We start from the raw sequence: 17,868 nt of genomic DNA, 5'->3' as shown, positions 1-17,868 counted from the left end.
TGCCATGAAGTACAGGGACACGGACCAAAGCTTGCCAAATTGATCCCCATTGAAATCACAAGATTTTGTTTCCCTTCCCGAAAGGAAATCTGTCTGCTGGACCTGCTCCAGAAGCTCCATGTCTGTCTTGTACTGAGGAGCCCAGAACTGGATGCAGCACTGCAGATGTGGCCTGCCTAGGGCTGAGCAGAGGCAGCATCACCTCCCATGACCTTCTGGCCATGCTTTTCCTGATGCATCCCAGGATTCCCTTGGCCCTCTTGGCTCCACAGACACACTGCTGGCTCATCGACGGCTTGTTGTCCCCCAGGACCCCCACGTCCTCCTCTGCAGGGCTGCTTTCCCTAGGTTGGCTCCTAGCCCCTACTGGTGCGTGGGTTTATTCCTCCCCAGGTGCAGGACCCTGCATTTGCCACTGTTGAATTTGAGATGGTTCTTCTCTGCCCAACTCCCCAACCTATCGACGTCCCTCTGAAAGGCCGCACAATGCTCCGACGTATCAGCGACTGCTCCCAGTTTGTATCATGAGCGATGACGGGGGAGTACAGGGGAGCTGGGCCGGGGCCGGGGCTGAGGGGGGCAGTGCGTGAGGGACTTCCCGCCCCGGCCGGCGGGCGGAGCAATCCGCCTTCGGGCTGTGCCGCCGGAGCGGGCGGGAAGCGCGGCTGCCCGGTCCCTGCGCGCCTCGGGCTGGGCGCGGGGCTCTCGCCGCCGCTCGGAGGAAGAGGAAGTGGCCGCGGCCCCCGGCCGGGCCGAGCGGGAGCGGAGCCACCGCCCCGGGCTGCGCCGCGCAAACTTTGTGCCGGCCGGCGGGGCCGTGTGGCGGCGCGGCGCTGCCCCAGCACCTCCCCGTCGCGGAGGCGAGGGGGGAGCGGCCCCGGAGCGCGGCGGGCGGGCACGGGCGACAGCCGGAGTAGGAGGAGGAAACGCTGTCAGCGGGGCGGGCCGTCTCCGCCCGCCGGGCATCCTTCAGCACCACCGGGCTGCGTTTCGCCCGCTGCCCGCCCCAGGTACTGCCGCGCACCCCACCGGCTCGGCGGGCAAACTTGGTGAGGGGGCGGGAGGGGGCTGCTGCTGGGCAGGGTCTGCTTGCCGGAGCGGGGAAAGCCGTTCCGGGGCTGCGACTCGTCGTGGTCCTCTGGCTCCCGAAGTTCGGAGCGGGGCGCGGGCTGGCCGGCGTGCCCGGGCTCGGAGGGGGCTGCTGGAGCCCGGCGAGGGGGGACACTGCCTGCCGCCCGCTCCCCGGCCGGGTTCCGGGCTGTGCAGCTGCTCCTGAGGGTCCGCTCGCTGCGGTCCTGCCCAGGGGCCGGAGCGGAGCCCGCCGGGAGGGCGGCAGGGCTGGCGGGCGGCGCCGTCCTGTCAGCCCATGGGTGCGGAGACTGCCGGGCTCCGCCGGGCTGCCCGCGGCCGGGGCAAACCGGGGACGACATCGCCGGCAATCCCTTGCAGCCTGTGGGATGGTTATTTGCGTCCAGCTCCCGGCGCGGTGAGGCAGAGCCGGGAGAGGAGGGAGCTCTGAGGGGAGCCGGGTGAGCGCCCGCCTGCCCGCCCAGCCTGGCGCCGCTCCTCACATGCCGGGCACCTGGAGGCGGCGGTGCCGTGCCATCGTGTGGCTGGCTGGGGTCTGGGATTTTACAGTCGCTGTTTTCCAATTTTATTGCCTTTTCAAGTTCTTGATGTTGTTTCAGCACGGTTTTCTTACAGTGTAAAGAGGCAGTGGTTCAGCGTTTTTATGTCTGAGTGTGAAATATATCTCTCTTCTCTCTGGTTTGTCTAAATTCTTGTTAAAACAGCCTCTTCTTACAGCCCGTGTATTTCTAGAAAAGGGGAATTTAGTTGAATGGACTTTACAGTTCTTCTTTGATACTTTCGGCTTAGTCAAATAATTAATGGGAGACATTTGTTCTCCATTACGCCTGAGCGTGCTTCCCTCCGGAGCGCTCCCGGCTCGGAGCGGAGAGCGAGCTGAGCCAGGGGCTGCTGAGTGCCAGGACTATACCTGAAAGAATATAACTATACCTGAAAGAGTGTTTTCAGCCAAAGTTTGGAAGCTGTGGTCTGATTGTATACTGGTTCAATTTTAATTCCCTTTAAAAAAAATTATTTATTTATTTATTTTGTAGGAGAATAACCTTATCAAGATGTAGCTGGCCTCTAGCTTACAAGGGGAGATCTTTTTATACATCTGCTTTTATATTTTATTTTTAATAAATCCAATCTATTTCAGGTTCTGGTATTGAATAACAAGTTAGTGGCAGTAACTCTTGTTTTCACAATGCTAGTGGTCACATATGTGTATTTAATTTCTGTTTTTTCTAGGGAAAAAGTAAAGTCTCAGAATGAAGGGTTATTTTAGGAATCTAGCTTAACCTCAAGTAAGTTACATTAGACAAGGGGCTTTCCACCTCTTGAATGCTGGCATTCCCCGGTCTGAGAATGAAGCATGAAATGAGTATATACAACTGTGATTAAATACCCTAAGGGAGTTCTGAGCTGTGGTACTGGGAAACACAAATACCATATTGGGTATAATGAACTGGCCTCAGCCTCTGTGGTGGAAAATCTGGGGTCACAGACTTGTGAAGAATTAAAATCAAAGTTGATGAAGTCTCTATTTGAAGTAAGTAAAAAATATTCACATAACTACTATTCCATCCCTATCTTCATGTGAGATCCCAGAGCTTCACACCTTGCACTAGTGATCTACTTTACTTTTTGCCTTCATCAGGTGGCTGGGGTTGTACTCATAGGCAAACTAGCAAAAGGCAGTAAACACAGGACTGTCAAGTCTGTAGTTTTGTGTTTTACTATGGTTTTACTCACTGTCGTCAAGCAGCTGTGCATACATTGTAATATGCATCTGTTTCTTATGCCTGTTCGCTGTGGGGTTAACTTTAAAAGAAAGTTGGATTCATATCTAATTCCTGTGGATACTTTTGTCAGGTTTTTTAATCTGATTTCTTTTTATGTTCTTGATAGCAGTACTCTTTCTTAGCATCCGGTAGTCTCCTCCTGCCGCATGGAGGCAACTTGCTTGAACATTTGCACATGGTATTTTGGCATAAATTTACCTGTGCATTGTTCATTGACATTAACACTTTGTTATCTTGACCAGAAATACGCTGCCTAAAAGTATTTTATAGAAAGATGTGGTATTATCTGAATCTTTTGCTTTACTGGAAGATGGTGTTGTGGTACCAGCAAGTGTTAAATATCTTGGATGAATGCTACAGGGTGGTGTGGGAGGCGTGGGAAGCAGGGGTCTCCCACCAACCTGCTGTTCCTCACATTGCCCCCGCTGCTAGCACAACGCTTGCCTTATTCCTGCACCACTTCTCTCTGATCCTGCTTGCTCCTCTTCCTCCCACCCTGTTGCTCACATACACACACACCCACACAGCCCAGCTCTGTTTCCCTCGAGGGGTTTCAGTGTGGCTGGTGGCAGGGAGCACACAGAGGTGGCCTGGTGACTTGCAGGCCCAGGGACAGCACAGGGCACAGTAAGCGTGTCATGTGGGGCAGCAGAATCGAGCCCCAGCTGTGATGTGAACTCTGCAATGAGAACAATAGCACCTAATAAGAGTTTGTTGAAATCATGTTATCATGCTGGCGTGTTATTTGACATGCTGCATGCTAGTGCTGGGCTTTCTTTGTAACTTGTGTTTACAAGACCTGTCAGGGTAGTGTGTTCTAACTTTACTGAATCCGTATCATAGTTATCCATGTATTACTTTGCTTTCTTCCTGAAGCTTAGAAACTCTGGAAACTAGACCAGCAATTGTCTTAATTGGCCAAATTCTGTTTTTCTCTGGTTTTTCTGTGTAGTCAGTACATTTTCTTGTCTCCCTGGGAGACAGTACCAAATCTGATGAAATAGTTCGGTTTTTAATTCTAGCAATTGGGGCTGCAATTCATCATGACAGGTCTTCCAGAGGTCTTGGTATGAATCCAGATTAGTCCTGATTTGTGTTCTGCTTCTGTTGAGTTGTGGTATCTTTGGCTTCCACGGCTTGCCTTGGCTTCTGGCATGTTTCATTTTATGCTGGTGTTTCTTGATCCGAGACTGTTCCTCTGCTGAACTTTGTTCCTGTCTCTTAAGCTCTCTGCTTATTCTACATTTCCTTCTTTATTAGGTAATTCATCTCACTGTGTCTGGAAACCTTCTTATGAATTCTCTTGTCACTCCTTGGGTTCCTAGTTCTGTCGATACTCATATTGTAGTTTAAACATGTTCCAGACCTCCCCTGTACATCCTCCAGTTGCTCATTCCTGTTCATCTTACTAATGAATTCCTTAGTTTTTGAGATTTGCTTTTTGAAATTGAAAACCTTAACTGCAGATTTACTTGGGTTGCTCTGCAGTTTAATTTAAATCAAATCAATCATAAAGGATAAATCTGGGATTATTCTTTCACCAACCTTCTTAGAAGCTGAGATTTAGTTATCAGCCTCAAGTCTAAAATCCTGACAGCACTGGTCAAATTCATAGATATGTGGTGAAAAAAAAATTGGTCAGCTGTAACATCTGACAATAGATGGGACTGATTTATGGTAATTGTTCCTTGTATCTTTTTCACAAGTTTTTCAGAATGTTTCAAATTGTTTGGTAAGCATTAGTTACTTAAGCACAGATCCCTCCATACAAATAAAAATTATTGCATTATTTATTGAATATATGCTTACATATCTTCCTGCATGGTAATACTAGTGAAAAAATAAACGACTGAGTGGGTATCTGTGAGTAAGGAATTTCCTTCTTAGGTGGTGTAATCTCACAAAAACCTGTGCAGGGTGGGAAAAATGAGAAGTCAGAAGCATGGCTCTTTTCTGGGGACTGACAAAGGATCATCCTGGCATCCTATTCTGCTTTCTTTGTTTACCTGTACACCCAGTTTGCCAGGTCTGCTGTTTTTAATTCTCTGCTTTGGTTATGCTGGTTTTTTGCCTTGTTATTCTTCCTCTGCTTCATTGCTTTAACTATGCTAGGAAAGGGACTCGACTGTAATTTGCAAGCACTCTCAGGGTTTGTTTGGAGCTGAGTGGGGGACTGAACACTCTGGTGTTTCCTAGACTGAGAAGGATGCAAGAATGAAGTGACCACATGCCAGCAAGTGAACTGAGCATGAAGTGCTTATTATTTTGAAAATGGAAAGGTCAGGATTGCAGGAGTGAGGGTTTAAGAAAATAAGCATGTCTCATTACTGCACAACAAATGTGAAGTCCTGCAATTATTTGTAAATGCCTTCCAGCATCCCTGTGAGGTACCTAAGTATTACCCATGGAAGGAAGAATGAAGATGAAAGGTCTTAACCAAAATCAAGAGAGAAAACCTGTTAATACATTGCAGTTATCTTGTTTTCCAGCTGCTGCATTCATCAGTAAGAATACTATATTCTATATTTTGTGCAAAGAACATTAGCAGTAACCTAGGATATGTATTTTAAAAAATAAATTAATTCATGAGAAAGCTTGCAAAATACATTCACTAGTCTTGGCCCATAAATGCTTTAAATATGTTAATGCAAGCAAGCTTGCTCTCACTAATTTTGCTTAAAAACAAGCTGACAAGCATTAATTTTCCATACAGCATGTTTTCCTTGGATGCCATTGTAAGTAATAAAATTACCTTGTTCCTATTTCAGTTGGTAGTGTATTTCACTTACATGTTTGCTAGAATGTTCAGTCTAATGCTGTATACTTAGCAGTTGACTCTAAGATTATAAGTATTTAAAATGATTGTTTTGGAATTATTTTCAAATCATCCATCTTAGTAGTCATTGACATTATGCATTGATTAGTTGAAATAAACTATTTAGCCAATATGTACTTAGTTGATAAGCATCCCTTAAATTACTTATTCTGGTAATCTATTCAAGCTTCCATTAGCCATGTGGTTCTGTTACATTTCAGTGCAATTTTCATTATTATTCCTTGGAGATAAATTGTTAAGGATTTTCATGAAAGGATGGATCAATAAATCAGAAGATTAGCCTCATTTATTCCCCAGTATACCCCCCAAGTGAAAATCAGATAGAAGGCAAGGGTTTTTTTGTTTTCCCCTCTTTTCTTTGTGCTCTTTTTCTTCTGAAAGGGAATCCTGGGCTCTGAATCACTGTTAACAAGAAAATAAGTTGTTAGCTACATGGTATTATTTTATCCTTTCTCTTTGCTAATTCTGAAGTTGTTGTATTTCATCTATTTTGAACACACACTAGCAACCCAAGAAAGCAAATTCAGGCTGCAAGAGGGTATTTTAGCAAAGCTGAGGTTCAGAAATCATCAGTTGAGAACCTGACACATCTCTAAAAGAGCTGTAAAAATTCCTATGATACATTCAAGATACGTTCCTTGTCATGGATCACAGAGGTGATTAAAAGTGGAAATACTGCTGGCTTTTTTTTTTTTTCTCTTGCTGACTACAATTTGTTGTATTTTTTTTTTTATTTGTTTTTTTTCCATGGCAAAGGATGGTACTGGTTTCAATAAAACTTATACTGAGGAGCATTCAGGGTCAGGTCATTTGACATGCTGGGATGGGTTTCACCAGGTACAGCACCTGCACCTTCAGATGCTCCCCAGAGCTCCTCTGCTCCTAAAATACACAATGCAGGACCCTACTGGGGAGGAGGAGGTGGCAGCAAGAGGTTTGTTCTGCAGCTTGTGAGTTGGGAGTTTGTTTGGGATGTTCAAATCCTGGGTTAGATTTTGCATTGTTTGCAGAAGCAAGCTGCTCCTTTCCTAACCAGTGAAGGCCTTTGCTGGCCTTCACAAGAGGAACTAAGGAATTAATTGACTACAGGCTTAGCTGTTGTTCTGCAACTGATCATATCTTCTATTCTTGATGCTTTGCAGAGTTAAAGTGAAGATGCAGACTAAAAAAGCCCAATCTGTTGTGAGATTTGGGTTTCAGTTCTGGTTTTATCATCATGTGGCTGAACACATGAACAGTTTGAGATCAACAAGATCATAGAGCACATGTAAGATTAATTTGCAATCTAAGTGAGTTTGTGGACAGAATTAGTTTTTCTGGCATATGTAATTGTAAAAGCCCATAGCTAAATCATAATTTTAGGGGTTAATGTTCTTCATTAAATGTTACTTTTCCAAGGTTTTTTTTCTAAGTATAGAACTTCTGAGTTGATAATTAATTTCTGCATTAATGAAAAAGAAAATGTTTATCTTAGAACCTACTGCAGAGCAAAAAGAATTTGAATATTTGGCAGTGTCTTTGAAGGATTGTTTTTCAACTTGCTAAAAAGTGAATATTAGTGATAATATTTTGGTTTAATATGAATAAAAGTGGAATTCACATGCAGGTATAGAAAGACAGGATAAGTGTATGTAGTACAGTAACCTTAAGTGTGTCTTATAGCAAACTAATACACCTGATAATGTGCATGGGAGTGAGTTTAGATTACTTGGAATGCATGCAGCAGTGATGAACATTTCTTACAGCACTCTTTGATAACTGCAATGTAGAAAATGAAGAAGGTGAATAATGTCCTGTTGACAAGTAGATTTGTAAGTGAAAAGCAAGGAGATACTTTCAGATGATGGTGGAAAGACTAAACAGCACTAACTTTGCTGTGAATGAAAGGAAGAAGGTAATAACTGTTAAAAACTGATGTTAAAAGGCATTGAAAGGTTATAAAGCAAGCTGTCCCAGAAGGACATTTGTGGGATAACTTTGAGCAGGATTTGGTGATTGAGTGTTGACTTGTCATGCACATATCATCAGTATATTTGAGAAAACTTTTAAGAATTCCTACCTCTGTGGAATTATTTTCATACTTAAAGTCCTCTATTAAAATAGGAACTTAATTTTTGAAGATTTGTTTTCTACTGGTGTAGCACTTGTATTCTAATTACTTGTGGAAAAGATTTTGATGTTGTGAAACCTAATTTTTGTCCTCTGATCCCTCATTTTTTTCAGGTGAAAGCATCCTTTTTCATCATCCTTTTCCATATGCCTGCTTTAAGTAACACAACTGCCTATACTTAGCGAAATGTGAGGAAGCCTTTATCCTCAAGGATACTGTTTGATGTTTTAGCTAAACAGCACAAAGGTGAAAATCAGTCTTCTAGGAAGCAGTGACTCAGGGAATTAGTAAAAAAAAGTGTGTTTTCAGTCCATTCCCAGGTGGGCAGGTAGCTCATGCTGAATGACTTGTGGCTGTCTGTTTGCAGGGGTCATTGCTCACATGGGTAGTGAGGGTGGAGGAGTTTTTCTCCAAAGGGCTGAGAAAATGTTTGCTGGAGAGGCACAGGAGAGTGTCTGTGGCTGCTGCTGGAAGTGCAGGCTTTTATTTTTTAGTACTTTCACCCCAGTTTGGGAAAGAATGCAAAACACTGTGTGATGTGAAATGCAGAGTCCCCAAGGCCTCCTTCTGCAGCCATCACTGTCTAAGAGTCCTGTGGATTTCAGACTATTTGTTATTTGTACAACTAAAGGTTGCAGGCACTGCAGCAGAATGACCTCTGAAATGAAATTTTTTTCCTTACAAAACCCTGTGTACTTATGATGTGTAAGAATTACTGGGCAATCGCTGAAACAAGAAATTGAGTACACTTGCTAACACTTATTACTATTTTAATTCATCCTTAGCACAAGTATGCTGCTAGATGTGTTCCATTATAGCTCATGGAAAAATACCTGGTGTCTTGTTAGGCTCATTAATATGCAACACATGTTTATGTATTAAAATAAACAACATTTTAGACTGAAGCAAATAAACTGCACAGGCAAAAGAAGAAACTGCTGTGTAAATGAAAGAATAATCTTTTAATGGTAATAGTTGTCATTACAAAAAAAAAAGGTGGAAAGTATCACTTTGGGAGCATAAAAAGATCATGAGGATTTTTAACTTTAAATTCCAAATTAAAAAAATTGAGTCTGCAAACCTCGATTTCATTGATAGCAATTGTTAAAGTAGTTTTTACCTTTCCTTCAAAATAATCAGGGAAAGTTGTTTTCTGCTGGATGAATCCACCAAATATTGAGACTTCAGGAATACAAATATCATCACATCAGCCTGTTTTCTCAATGCTAGAGGTCTTTGTAGCAAATGTTTTTTCTGCTTCCTGGTTCTGTGTGATCAAATATTTACTGTGTTACTTTTTTCAAGTTTGATGTGTTGTTCAGTCCTATTTTGATGTATTTATTAGAGACTTTGCAGGAAGGTGTAGGTGTGCATTTATGGACTTTGCACATGATAAGAAGTGGGTGGTATTGCTGAGCCCTGAAAAACTTTCAGCTCTGTCTTCCAGGGGTGCTGGAGAATGGGGTGAGGCTATTACTGAGCACTAGAAGCACAAAGGAATAGAAAAAAGTTATGAGAGATGAGCTGGAAACTTCTCAGTTAGTTATGTTGGATAAAAATAAGGAGAAACAGATTCTTTGTCTGCTAGGAAGTTGACAGTAAACTGTGAATGTGATGATTCAGCTGTGAATGATGATTTTAGGTGCAGTAGGTGTATTATTTGCACTAGAGACAGGGAAGCATGAATGTTATTTTCATCAGCCTTGTTAAGATCTCATTTTGAGCATATGGCCACCTGTGTTCATGTAGAGAAATGAGAAGTGATGCAAATGAGAGTGAGTGGGGTGATGAAGGGACCACAGATCCTGTCTAGGAAATGGCAGAAAAGGCAGAATGCATTTATCATAGCAAAATACAGCAAGAGATTTGGGAACTATTAATAAGAATGATTTTGCAAGGAAATATGAGGAAGGAACAAAATTTATAAAAGTTAAACCACAGTATAAATAAAAATGTAGGTAATTTTCTGCAAGTGGTTTCCAAATACCTTGGGGCTGTATATTTGCCTAACTTTGTAAACTCTTGGGGGATGGAGCTGTGGCATAAGCTGACGAGCAGCTCTTTGGAGACGGTGAACCTGAGCAAGGTTTTCATTCTCTGCTTTAGGTTTCTGAATGTCAAGGTAAAGGCAGCTCTGATCTGTGCCTGAGCTCTCTCAGGTGCTCACTGCTGTGTACCACAGCTGGCAGGGGGCTGTGGCACTGACCTTCCTGGTGCTCCATGCAGTGTGTTCACACTCCATGGATCCCATGCCTTGGAGCATCTGGGGGGGCCTGTGGGAGCCACTTTCTGTTACTGGGGGCTTATTCTGCATTTCCCTCCCTGTTCTCAGAGCATGACTTTATCTGTGTAGGCGGTGGCAGGATGTTAGGTGGGTTGTGATGAAAAACCTCAGGTGCCTACCTGACGTATCTTCACACTTTTGATTTTTGTACTTGATGCTGGTTGAAATAATTTGTCTGAGCCCCACCAGTGTTGTTGAGAGGAATTTGAGGGTTTGGATCACCTGAATGTTTTCAGCAAGTAATTCTTCCATTCTTTCATACCCAGATGAGCTATAATGTGCAGGATATTGAGAAACATTTAATGTGTAGCAGGAATGGTTGTCAGGAATAATCCTTTAACATGTTGTGGGCTGGCAGCTTATTAAAGAGAACTAGATTTATCTAATGCAGTTCTGTGGCCAGGTGCCTCTTCTGTTTTGAAGATAGGCTTGTAAAGTGCCATTATCTCCTAAAAAAATGAGGTGGGAGGAAGTGAGGTTATTCTGTAAATGCAGGTAGTTCTCTGCAGAGAGAACTCGCTTTTTACATTAAATTACAAGGCTAGATAGTAATTTGAATATTACAGGGATCCGTGTAAAAGTTAATACTAGATGCTCTCTTAGTAACTGCATGTATAGAAGTTGTTACTAGGTTGACAGCCTTAATATTAGCAAGTTATTTTGCATTTTCAGCTACTTTTTATAATGGAATGTGTGTCTTCCAGAATGTACCATTGAATACATTTGAAAGATGCAAAATACATACATTAAACTGTCAATTTTCCAATAAAATAATAGTATGCCTGAGGGTTGATATGAGTAGTATATTCTTCAGTCTGAGTGTTTATTTGATTACATGATTTTATGTAGTTTGTAGGCAGCTTGCATTTAAAAATTAAAAATACTAGTGTGGGACATGAAACCAGAAGGAAAAACCTCAAAGTTAATCATGCTTATGCATTTTCCCTACCTCTTTGTATCAGGAACTGCTGAAATGGGTTGTGGATTGAACAAATTAGAGAAGCATGATGAAAAACGACCTGGTAATATCTATTCAACTTTGAAGAGGCCCCAGGTAGAAACCAAAATAGATGTTTGCTATGAATATCGATTCTTGGACTTCACAACACTAAATGATAGTAAGTACATAATATTTTTCTTTAGATTTTTTTTCTCTATTCAAGTAGGTATGTTAATTGGTCCGTAATGTTTTTTAAATAGTTGTTAAGTTCTTACAGTGTCTTCAATTTCTTTACGTAAATGCCTTTTCTTCAGTCATAATGCTTCCATGCAGAGATCTTAGTGAGAATTCTGTGTGAATTTTTAGCCTTATAGCTAGTTACAGGTTTTCAGATTTTAGGTTCTTTTACCCTTCCCCCATTATTTGGTTTGTTTTCTTTGATTTTTTTTTTTTGTTTGTGTTTTTACTCTGATGTGGACATTTTATTTCTTTGATTTGCATTTTATCCAATTTTCATATGGTAAGCAGTTCAGGTCTGCAAGGTTATATACTTTATTGCTCATTTTCCTTGCTCCCCTTGTGCCCTCTGGGCTCTGTGAGAGGTATTTTGAGAGGCTGTAGTTAGTGTCTTCAGTTTTGATAGCTTGCCATAAATAACTCTGGTTTGGTTATAGATACTTACAGGTGCACCCATGTAGGTGGAAACAGGATAGTGGGAGACACTGAAGACCTAAAATATCAGCAAAGGGGTGAAGATTCAATCTCATGCGTTTTTTACGTTTGTTTTTTTCTTCAGTTGAAGTAGTCTGGTTTTAATTCTTGTGGCAATCCACAGATATTCTGGGTTTTTCCTTGCTGATTGACGTCAGGCATCTCTGACAGTGTTGCTCACACCATTGCCTGTGCCCTCTTTCACTTCAGAATTAGCTGTTCTACAAGCAATTACTCCTCACACCATTTGGGAATCTGAAGCTTGAGCAGAAGTCTGGGACCTGCTTCTTGCTATATATAAAACACCACAGTACCAAAATCTGCTAGAGCTGGCTGGCAGGACGCCCGGTAGAGCCTCTGTGCCCTGCAGTGTGCTGCAACTTCTCTTGTTTTGCAAGTCAGGTCAAAGGAGAAGCTGGAGCCTCAAGTCTCTCGTGGTGTGAGACAGAGCTGCTGGTTGTCACTTGATGAGACACCTCGTGCAGCTCAGTGTGTCAGCCCAGAGCAGTGGGAATTGGCTGGGTCTTAAAACTGCTGCAAGCAAACTTGGGTTTGAAGAAGGTGGAGGTTTAGCACAGGTGATTGGACAGGACTGTGCTCTTGCAGGCAGTTGTGAGAGTCGAGAAGTTTTGTCTTTGCAGACTTTGAGTGCCTGTCTTCTGTATTTGTGTTCTCTTATGTTTTTTGATACACTAATTGGGATGCACTGCTGTTATTGAGAGCACCAAGCAAATGGGAGAGGAATTTTTTTCATGTTTATGTATTGCAGTTGTTTCGACATTTATGTGTTTTTATTTCAAAGTGAACTGTTTATGTCCTTTGATAGTTTGACAGCTTTTACTGAGATGTATTGCAAGTTGTGTCATTAGCAAAAATGAATTAATATTGAGGACACACTTCTCTGGGCTTTTCTGGAATGTTCATCACTGTTCTGTCTGAGTGCCTCTCAAGCTTTAGCATGTGCATTATCCTGTTCTCTCATGAAGTCTCATCTTTGACACTGTGGAGGAAGAATCAGTACTTGTGGTAGCAATGTGGCTTGCTTCAGGCACAGAGGATGTCTGGTAAAAAGAGAAAAAGTTAAACCCAGGCTTTCTAAGTCTGATTAAATACATAGGTTCATTGTAAAGCATACTTGTATATGTTTTTCTTACTCATCATAGATTGTTACAATACATTTTAGGAGGCATGGCTTTAAGGAGACTGTTAGTAGAAGCACTTCTATCAGATTCTTGGGCTTGCCAAATAGCATAAGCTCTTCAGCTCTGCTGAGTTCTGCTTTGACATGTTGTATCCCCATCACTCCGGTCTCTGAAGATGTCAGCAGATAGGCAGATGTGGGGGGATAGAGTATTGTTCCTGCTCTTTTTCCTTAGTTACCACTTATGACTGTGTGCTCTCAGGATTGGCAGTTCCCTCCCTGTTCTAGTCATTGGCTGTGTGAAGGCTCGTGTTGCACTACGTGGTGTTATGACATTCCAGCCTTTTTGCATCATCACTGGTTCATTTATGTTTTTGCTGAGAAATAACCTCTGCAGATAAACAGAGTTAACAGTGAGTGTTTCACCTCTATCTGTGTGGATTTGGAGACTTCTAAGAATGAAATGCTCCTAGAGGTGTAAAAAAAACCATTTGGATTGTGAAGTCTATCTTCCGTGAATCTACTTTAGCCCTTCCAGTGTGTGTATGTATCATGACATCATTTTTTCCACAGGTTTTCTCCTTCACTGGGTTTTTAGAATAAGCCATGTTAAATTATGAGTGGTTACAGAGTATTTTATTATATTCTTGTGCTAGGCCTTGTTTACAAAGCTAGTGAGCCTGGAAGTGCAGACAGGTACTCATTTTTCTCTGGAGCTTTTCTATTGCAATGATTGCTCTGATAACTATATCTCTCACAATTCTTTAATCTTAATGGTGAGAAGGAGGTGATTATCTGCATGTTGCAGGTGGGAGCTAATTCACAGGTTGCTGCCAGAAGTTTTCCAAGTTCTTAGCATTTCTTCCTGTGTTCCAAAAGCAGCTCTTGTTGACTTGAGACATAAAGGTGGATACTGGTCATATTTGCAGTTTAGAACTGCGTGTATTTGCAATTTTGATACCCAGATAATGAGAGATGAGTTCCAGAATGTGGCTTATGTTTAAAGTTCTCTTTGGCTGACTGGTTTTCTTGGTAAGTTTTTGCAGCTGTATGTGGGGAAATCCTGCTCTCCTCTCTCTTGCCTCCCATCAGCTCTGTGAATTGATTTAACTCGTGTATCTGGCAGGGTATGTGGTTATTTTGTTTGGTTATCCTCTGCTGTATCAGTGTCTTGTGGAAGGGTCTGAAGAATGCTGGAGTTGGTTGAAATGAAGAGAGCATATTGTCAGGAAGAGAAATAGAACCTTCTTTAAATCAGCTCACACTCTTATGAACTCAGAGAATCACTGAGTGAGCTTGGAAGGGACCACAATGGGTCATCTGGTCCAACCTCCCTGATCATGCAGGGTCAGCCCAGAGCACAGGGCACATGATGGAGTCCAGATGGTTTTTGAAAATCTGCACTGAGGGAGACTCCACAACCTCTCTGAGCAATCCATTCCAGTGTGTGGTCACTTGCACAGTAAGTAAGTTCTTTCTCATATTCAGGTGGAACTTCCTGTGTGACAGCTTCTGTCCATTGCCTCTTGTCCTAGTTGTTGGCATCACAAAGAAGAGCCTGGCTCCATTCTCTTCACACCCACCTTTCAGATATTTTATACACATTAATGAGCTCCCCTCTCAGTTGCCTCTTCTTGAGGCTGAACAGGCCCAGCTTGCTCAGCCTTTTGTTGTAAGAAAGATTCCCCAGACCCTTGACCAACTTTGTAGCTGTGTGCTGGACCTGCTCCAGACACTCCATGTCTGTCTTGTACTGAGGAGCCCAGAACTGGATGCAGCACTGCAGATGTGGCCTCTCCAGAGCTGAGCAGAGGCAGCATCACCTCCCTTGACCTTCTGGCAATGCTCATTCCCTTAGCATCACTCTCTTGAAAACAGGGATAAAACTGTCCTGAAAATCATTTTTCTGGAACATTAGCTAGAAACTTAACTTTGCTTGCTGGCTGTCTTTGGTTACTGTTTATCTTCTGACATGCACAGCTAAAAGAATGTAAGAAAATATGCTCCTTTATTAAATTTTTTTATTATTTTCTGAACTTTTGCCTTGCTTGGCACTGATGCAGATGTATGTCCAGTGGAAAACAATGTTTGATCACTTACTTGAGTGCTGTGTAAATAATGCATAGATGCAAAAGACAGATTTAAGGCTGCAGGTGTAAGCTTCATTTTTATGTTGCCCAGTGTTAGAAACTGATTTACTTGAAAGTGAAGTGTTTATGGAAAGACTATCCAAGCTTTCAAGGAAAGCAGACTATGAAGAGCCCATCAGTTTCCATTGTGTGCCACAACCCTGATAATCTGCATGGTTCTCCAGAATTAAAGTGGTTGGATTTGCCACTGTCCTTTACTTTTTGAAAAAAGCATGTAAATTGCTATCAGCAAAGGGTTATCTAGTGTAGACTGGCGCTTGAAGAGTAAGGGGTACTTTGCTAAGACATTTCAGGCTTGAGGTGGGCATGCTTGGCTTGTTACAAATCTGCTTATGAGCCTGATCTTGTTTCTGTTAAGGTGGCCTCTTCCAAGAAATCCTTGTCTGTCTTCCATGTTGTCCCTTGACAGTGTCATTCTATGTTCTATTCCTTAGTCATCTGTACTGTCCAAAGCTTATGGGCTGCTTTTCTTCCTCAGGTGAAACCACATCTGTTTTCACCTAAATTAAATTGATAAAATCATCACACATTTTTACTTGTGAAGAAGACATTCCTATATTTGTGAATTGGGTGGTTCATTGCTGGTTCAGCAAAATGTCAGAAGTGCAGAGGAAGTTGTCTTCTCACTGCCCTAGAGACAATACTAGTGTTTAGTTGCAATGATTGAATTTTATAACAATAAAAAACCCGAGGAATATAAAAGAGTTGCAGCAAACCTTTTGCCACAAAGCTGGAAGAGACAAATTAGGGTCGACTCTATAATACTTCAGGCCTTTACTATAAAAAAAACCTGAAACAACAAAAGATTGTGTCCCCTGCCCAAAAGTCAAAAATTATTTCTATTTTCCATCCTTTGCCTTATAAAAAAATGGGATGAAGAATGGTCATCTTATGTCTCTGCTATCTCCAAGTTTTATTGGAAATAGAGGCAATTGGTGAGCAAATCTCAAGGGGATATGTGCTGGCAGATGGAATAGTCTTAAGCAACCACGTTTTCAACAGAGCCTCTATGGGGTAAGCTGGTTTGTTTTGTTTTGGTATTTTGTTGGAAAGAGAAATATTTCAATAATCTGCATTCCTTCCTTGCTCTTATCTGATCTACTTATTTTGGAAAACTGTCCTTGCTTAGACAGATCATACAGAAACTAAGCTAACTTATTCATCCTCTGTTTCTTCTCTTTCACGTCTTTGGTTATGATGACCTGAGAAAAACAGGAATCTGATAGTAATTTCACTCCTCACTTCTCAGAATAGGGTGGAATTTTTTGAAGTTTAGGGGAATTTTTTGGACTGACTTGATTGGGGGTTTTTTTCTGTTTTGCTTTACATTCCTGTAGTATTTCATTGGCCTGATGAGTTATGATAGGTTTTGGCCTTGAATAAAGTTGGCATGAAGCATCTGCTAGCCATGTGATGAGAATGGAATGGGGTATAAATTTTTTTTAAATGGGGAAAGGCTATACTCTGAACAAGCTATTTGTGCTGTAAAACCACTAAAATCCAGATGTTTTGATGGAATGAAAAATACCAATACTTCACATGTCCCAAAGAAGTTTTTAAGTTATGATGTGAATACGTGAACATATGGTTTTTATCCTGATTGTCAAGAATTTGTCTCTTTAGTAAAAAAAAACCCCAAAAACTAAAAAACCCCCAGAAAACAACATGAAGCAGATTATTTAAAAGTAAGGTTATTAATTACATTCTAACATTCCCACCATCTTTTTTGCTTGAATGTTGTCATTGTTGTAGTCTAAGGACATGTATTTTTACCAGGACAGTACTCCTAGTTTAATAAATTTGCTACATACATGAAACCTTCTTATTTGAGGCATTTTAGGGTGTCTATATATATATATGTCTTTATATGTATATATATATATATATATATATAAAATTTGAAAGTGTATATATTTTTCAAGTTCTGACAAGCATATGGATACTTTACCATCATGTTTTGGAGACAGTTATACTGCTTAAAAACCACTTACTACCATATTATTAAAACTGCTATGGCTGGGCTTTTGATTTTTATTGATTTTTTTCCTAATACAAGACACAAATCATGTGCTAGTGGGCCTTTATAGGAGGCATTATTATATTAAAATCAATAGTTAAGAGTATATCCATACGGAAGTCTTTTATTTGAGATTAAATTTCAGTTTTGGCTTAAATTAATAGAAGCCCTCTCAGTTTTGTCCTTGGAGAAGGAAAGAAGTCTGATTCAGAATTTGAAGTGTCATGCACTGGAAATTGTGCAAGTAGAGGACAGAGAAGCATTTTTCCTGTAAAAAGTGTATGCATTTTTGGTAAGGAAGTTCTTTTTGCTGTAGAACATAGTACTTGTTGATTTCAATGCTTACCTTCTCTTCCTATCAGTAATTTTTACATTAAGCAGGTATTTGTGCCTGACTTCTGCTTTCTGTTTCACTTCACCATTCAGCTGGGAAAAAAAACCTAAAACCCAAACATAAAAAACTCCAAGCAAGTGGCTGGGTGACTGAAAAAAGAACAAAAACCTGCAACTCTGCATTTACAGGTGTGATTTGATTTAAGACTAGTAAAAGCAAATATTTCCCCATTGGCAAAGTTATTTCATTTTGTTTTCATTTCTGTAAGCAGAAGAACATAAATTAAATTAGCTTTTGAGTTTTGTATTTCAAGTTGACCAGGTCTGTTACCACCATTCAGTCCTCAAGAGTGATGAAATAAAATTAGCACGGCAAAGCATTGTTAGGTTATTTATGAGATGTGATAACTTGAACCAGACTGTGTATAGATTGCCTATAACTGACTAAAACAATCCTTCAGAGCAGATTAATG

The 17,868-nt window shown here is 41.3% G+C and overlaps 1 protein-coding gene across 2 annotated transcripts in view; it reads left to right on the top strand.

Annotated features, from left to right (window-relative positions):
• Positions 1 to 730: 730 nt before the first annotated feature.
• Positions 731 to 17,868, top strand: part of RFTN1 (raftlin, lipid raft linker 1) — a 95,669-nt gene continuing 78,531 nt past the window's right edge. The window contains exons 1-2 of one of the 2 annotated variants that reach the window (XM_059482821.1): positions 731 to 1,010; positions 11,066 to 11,221. In XM_059482821.1, the coding sequence (XP_059338804.1) occupies positions 11,077 to 11,221 (145 nt within the window). In that variant the 5' untranslated portion in view covers positions 731 to 1,010; positions 11,066 to 11,076. Of the gene's footprint in view, positions 1,011 to 2,501; positions 2,621 to 11,065; positions 11,222 to 17,868 lie in introns of those variants that run through there. The other variant, XM_059482812.1, reaches the window with a different exon arrangement.

This window comes from Ammospiza nelsoni, chromosome 1 (genome assembly GCF_027579445.1).
Source record: "Ammospiza nelsoni isolate bAmmNel1 chromosome 1, bAmmNel1.pri, whole genome shotgun sequence".
NCBI classification, from domain to species: domain Eukaryota; kingdom Metazoa; phylum Chordata; class Aves; order Passeriformes; family Passerellidae; genus Ammospiza; species Ammospiza nelsoni.
This window is presented reverse-complemented; position numbering and strand designations above follow the sequence as displayed.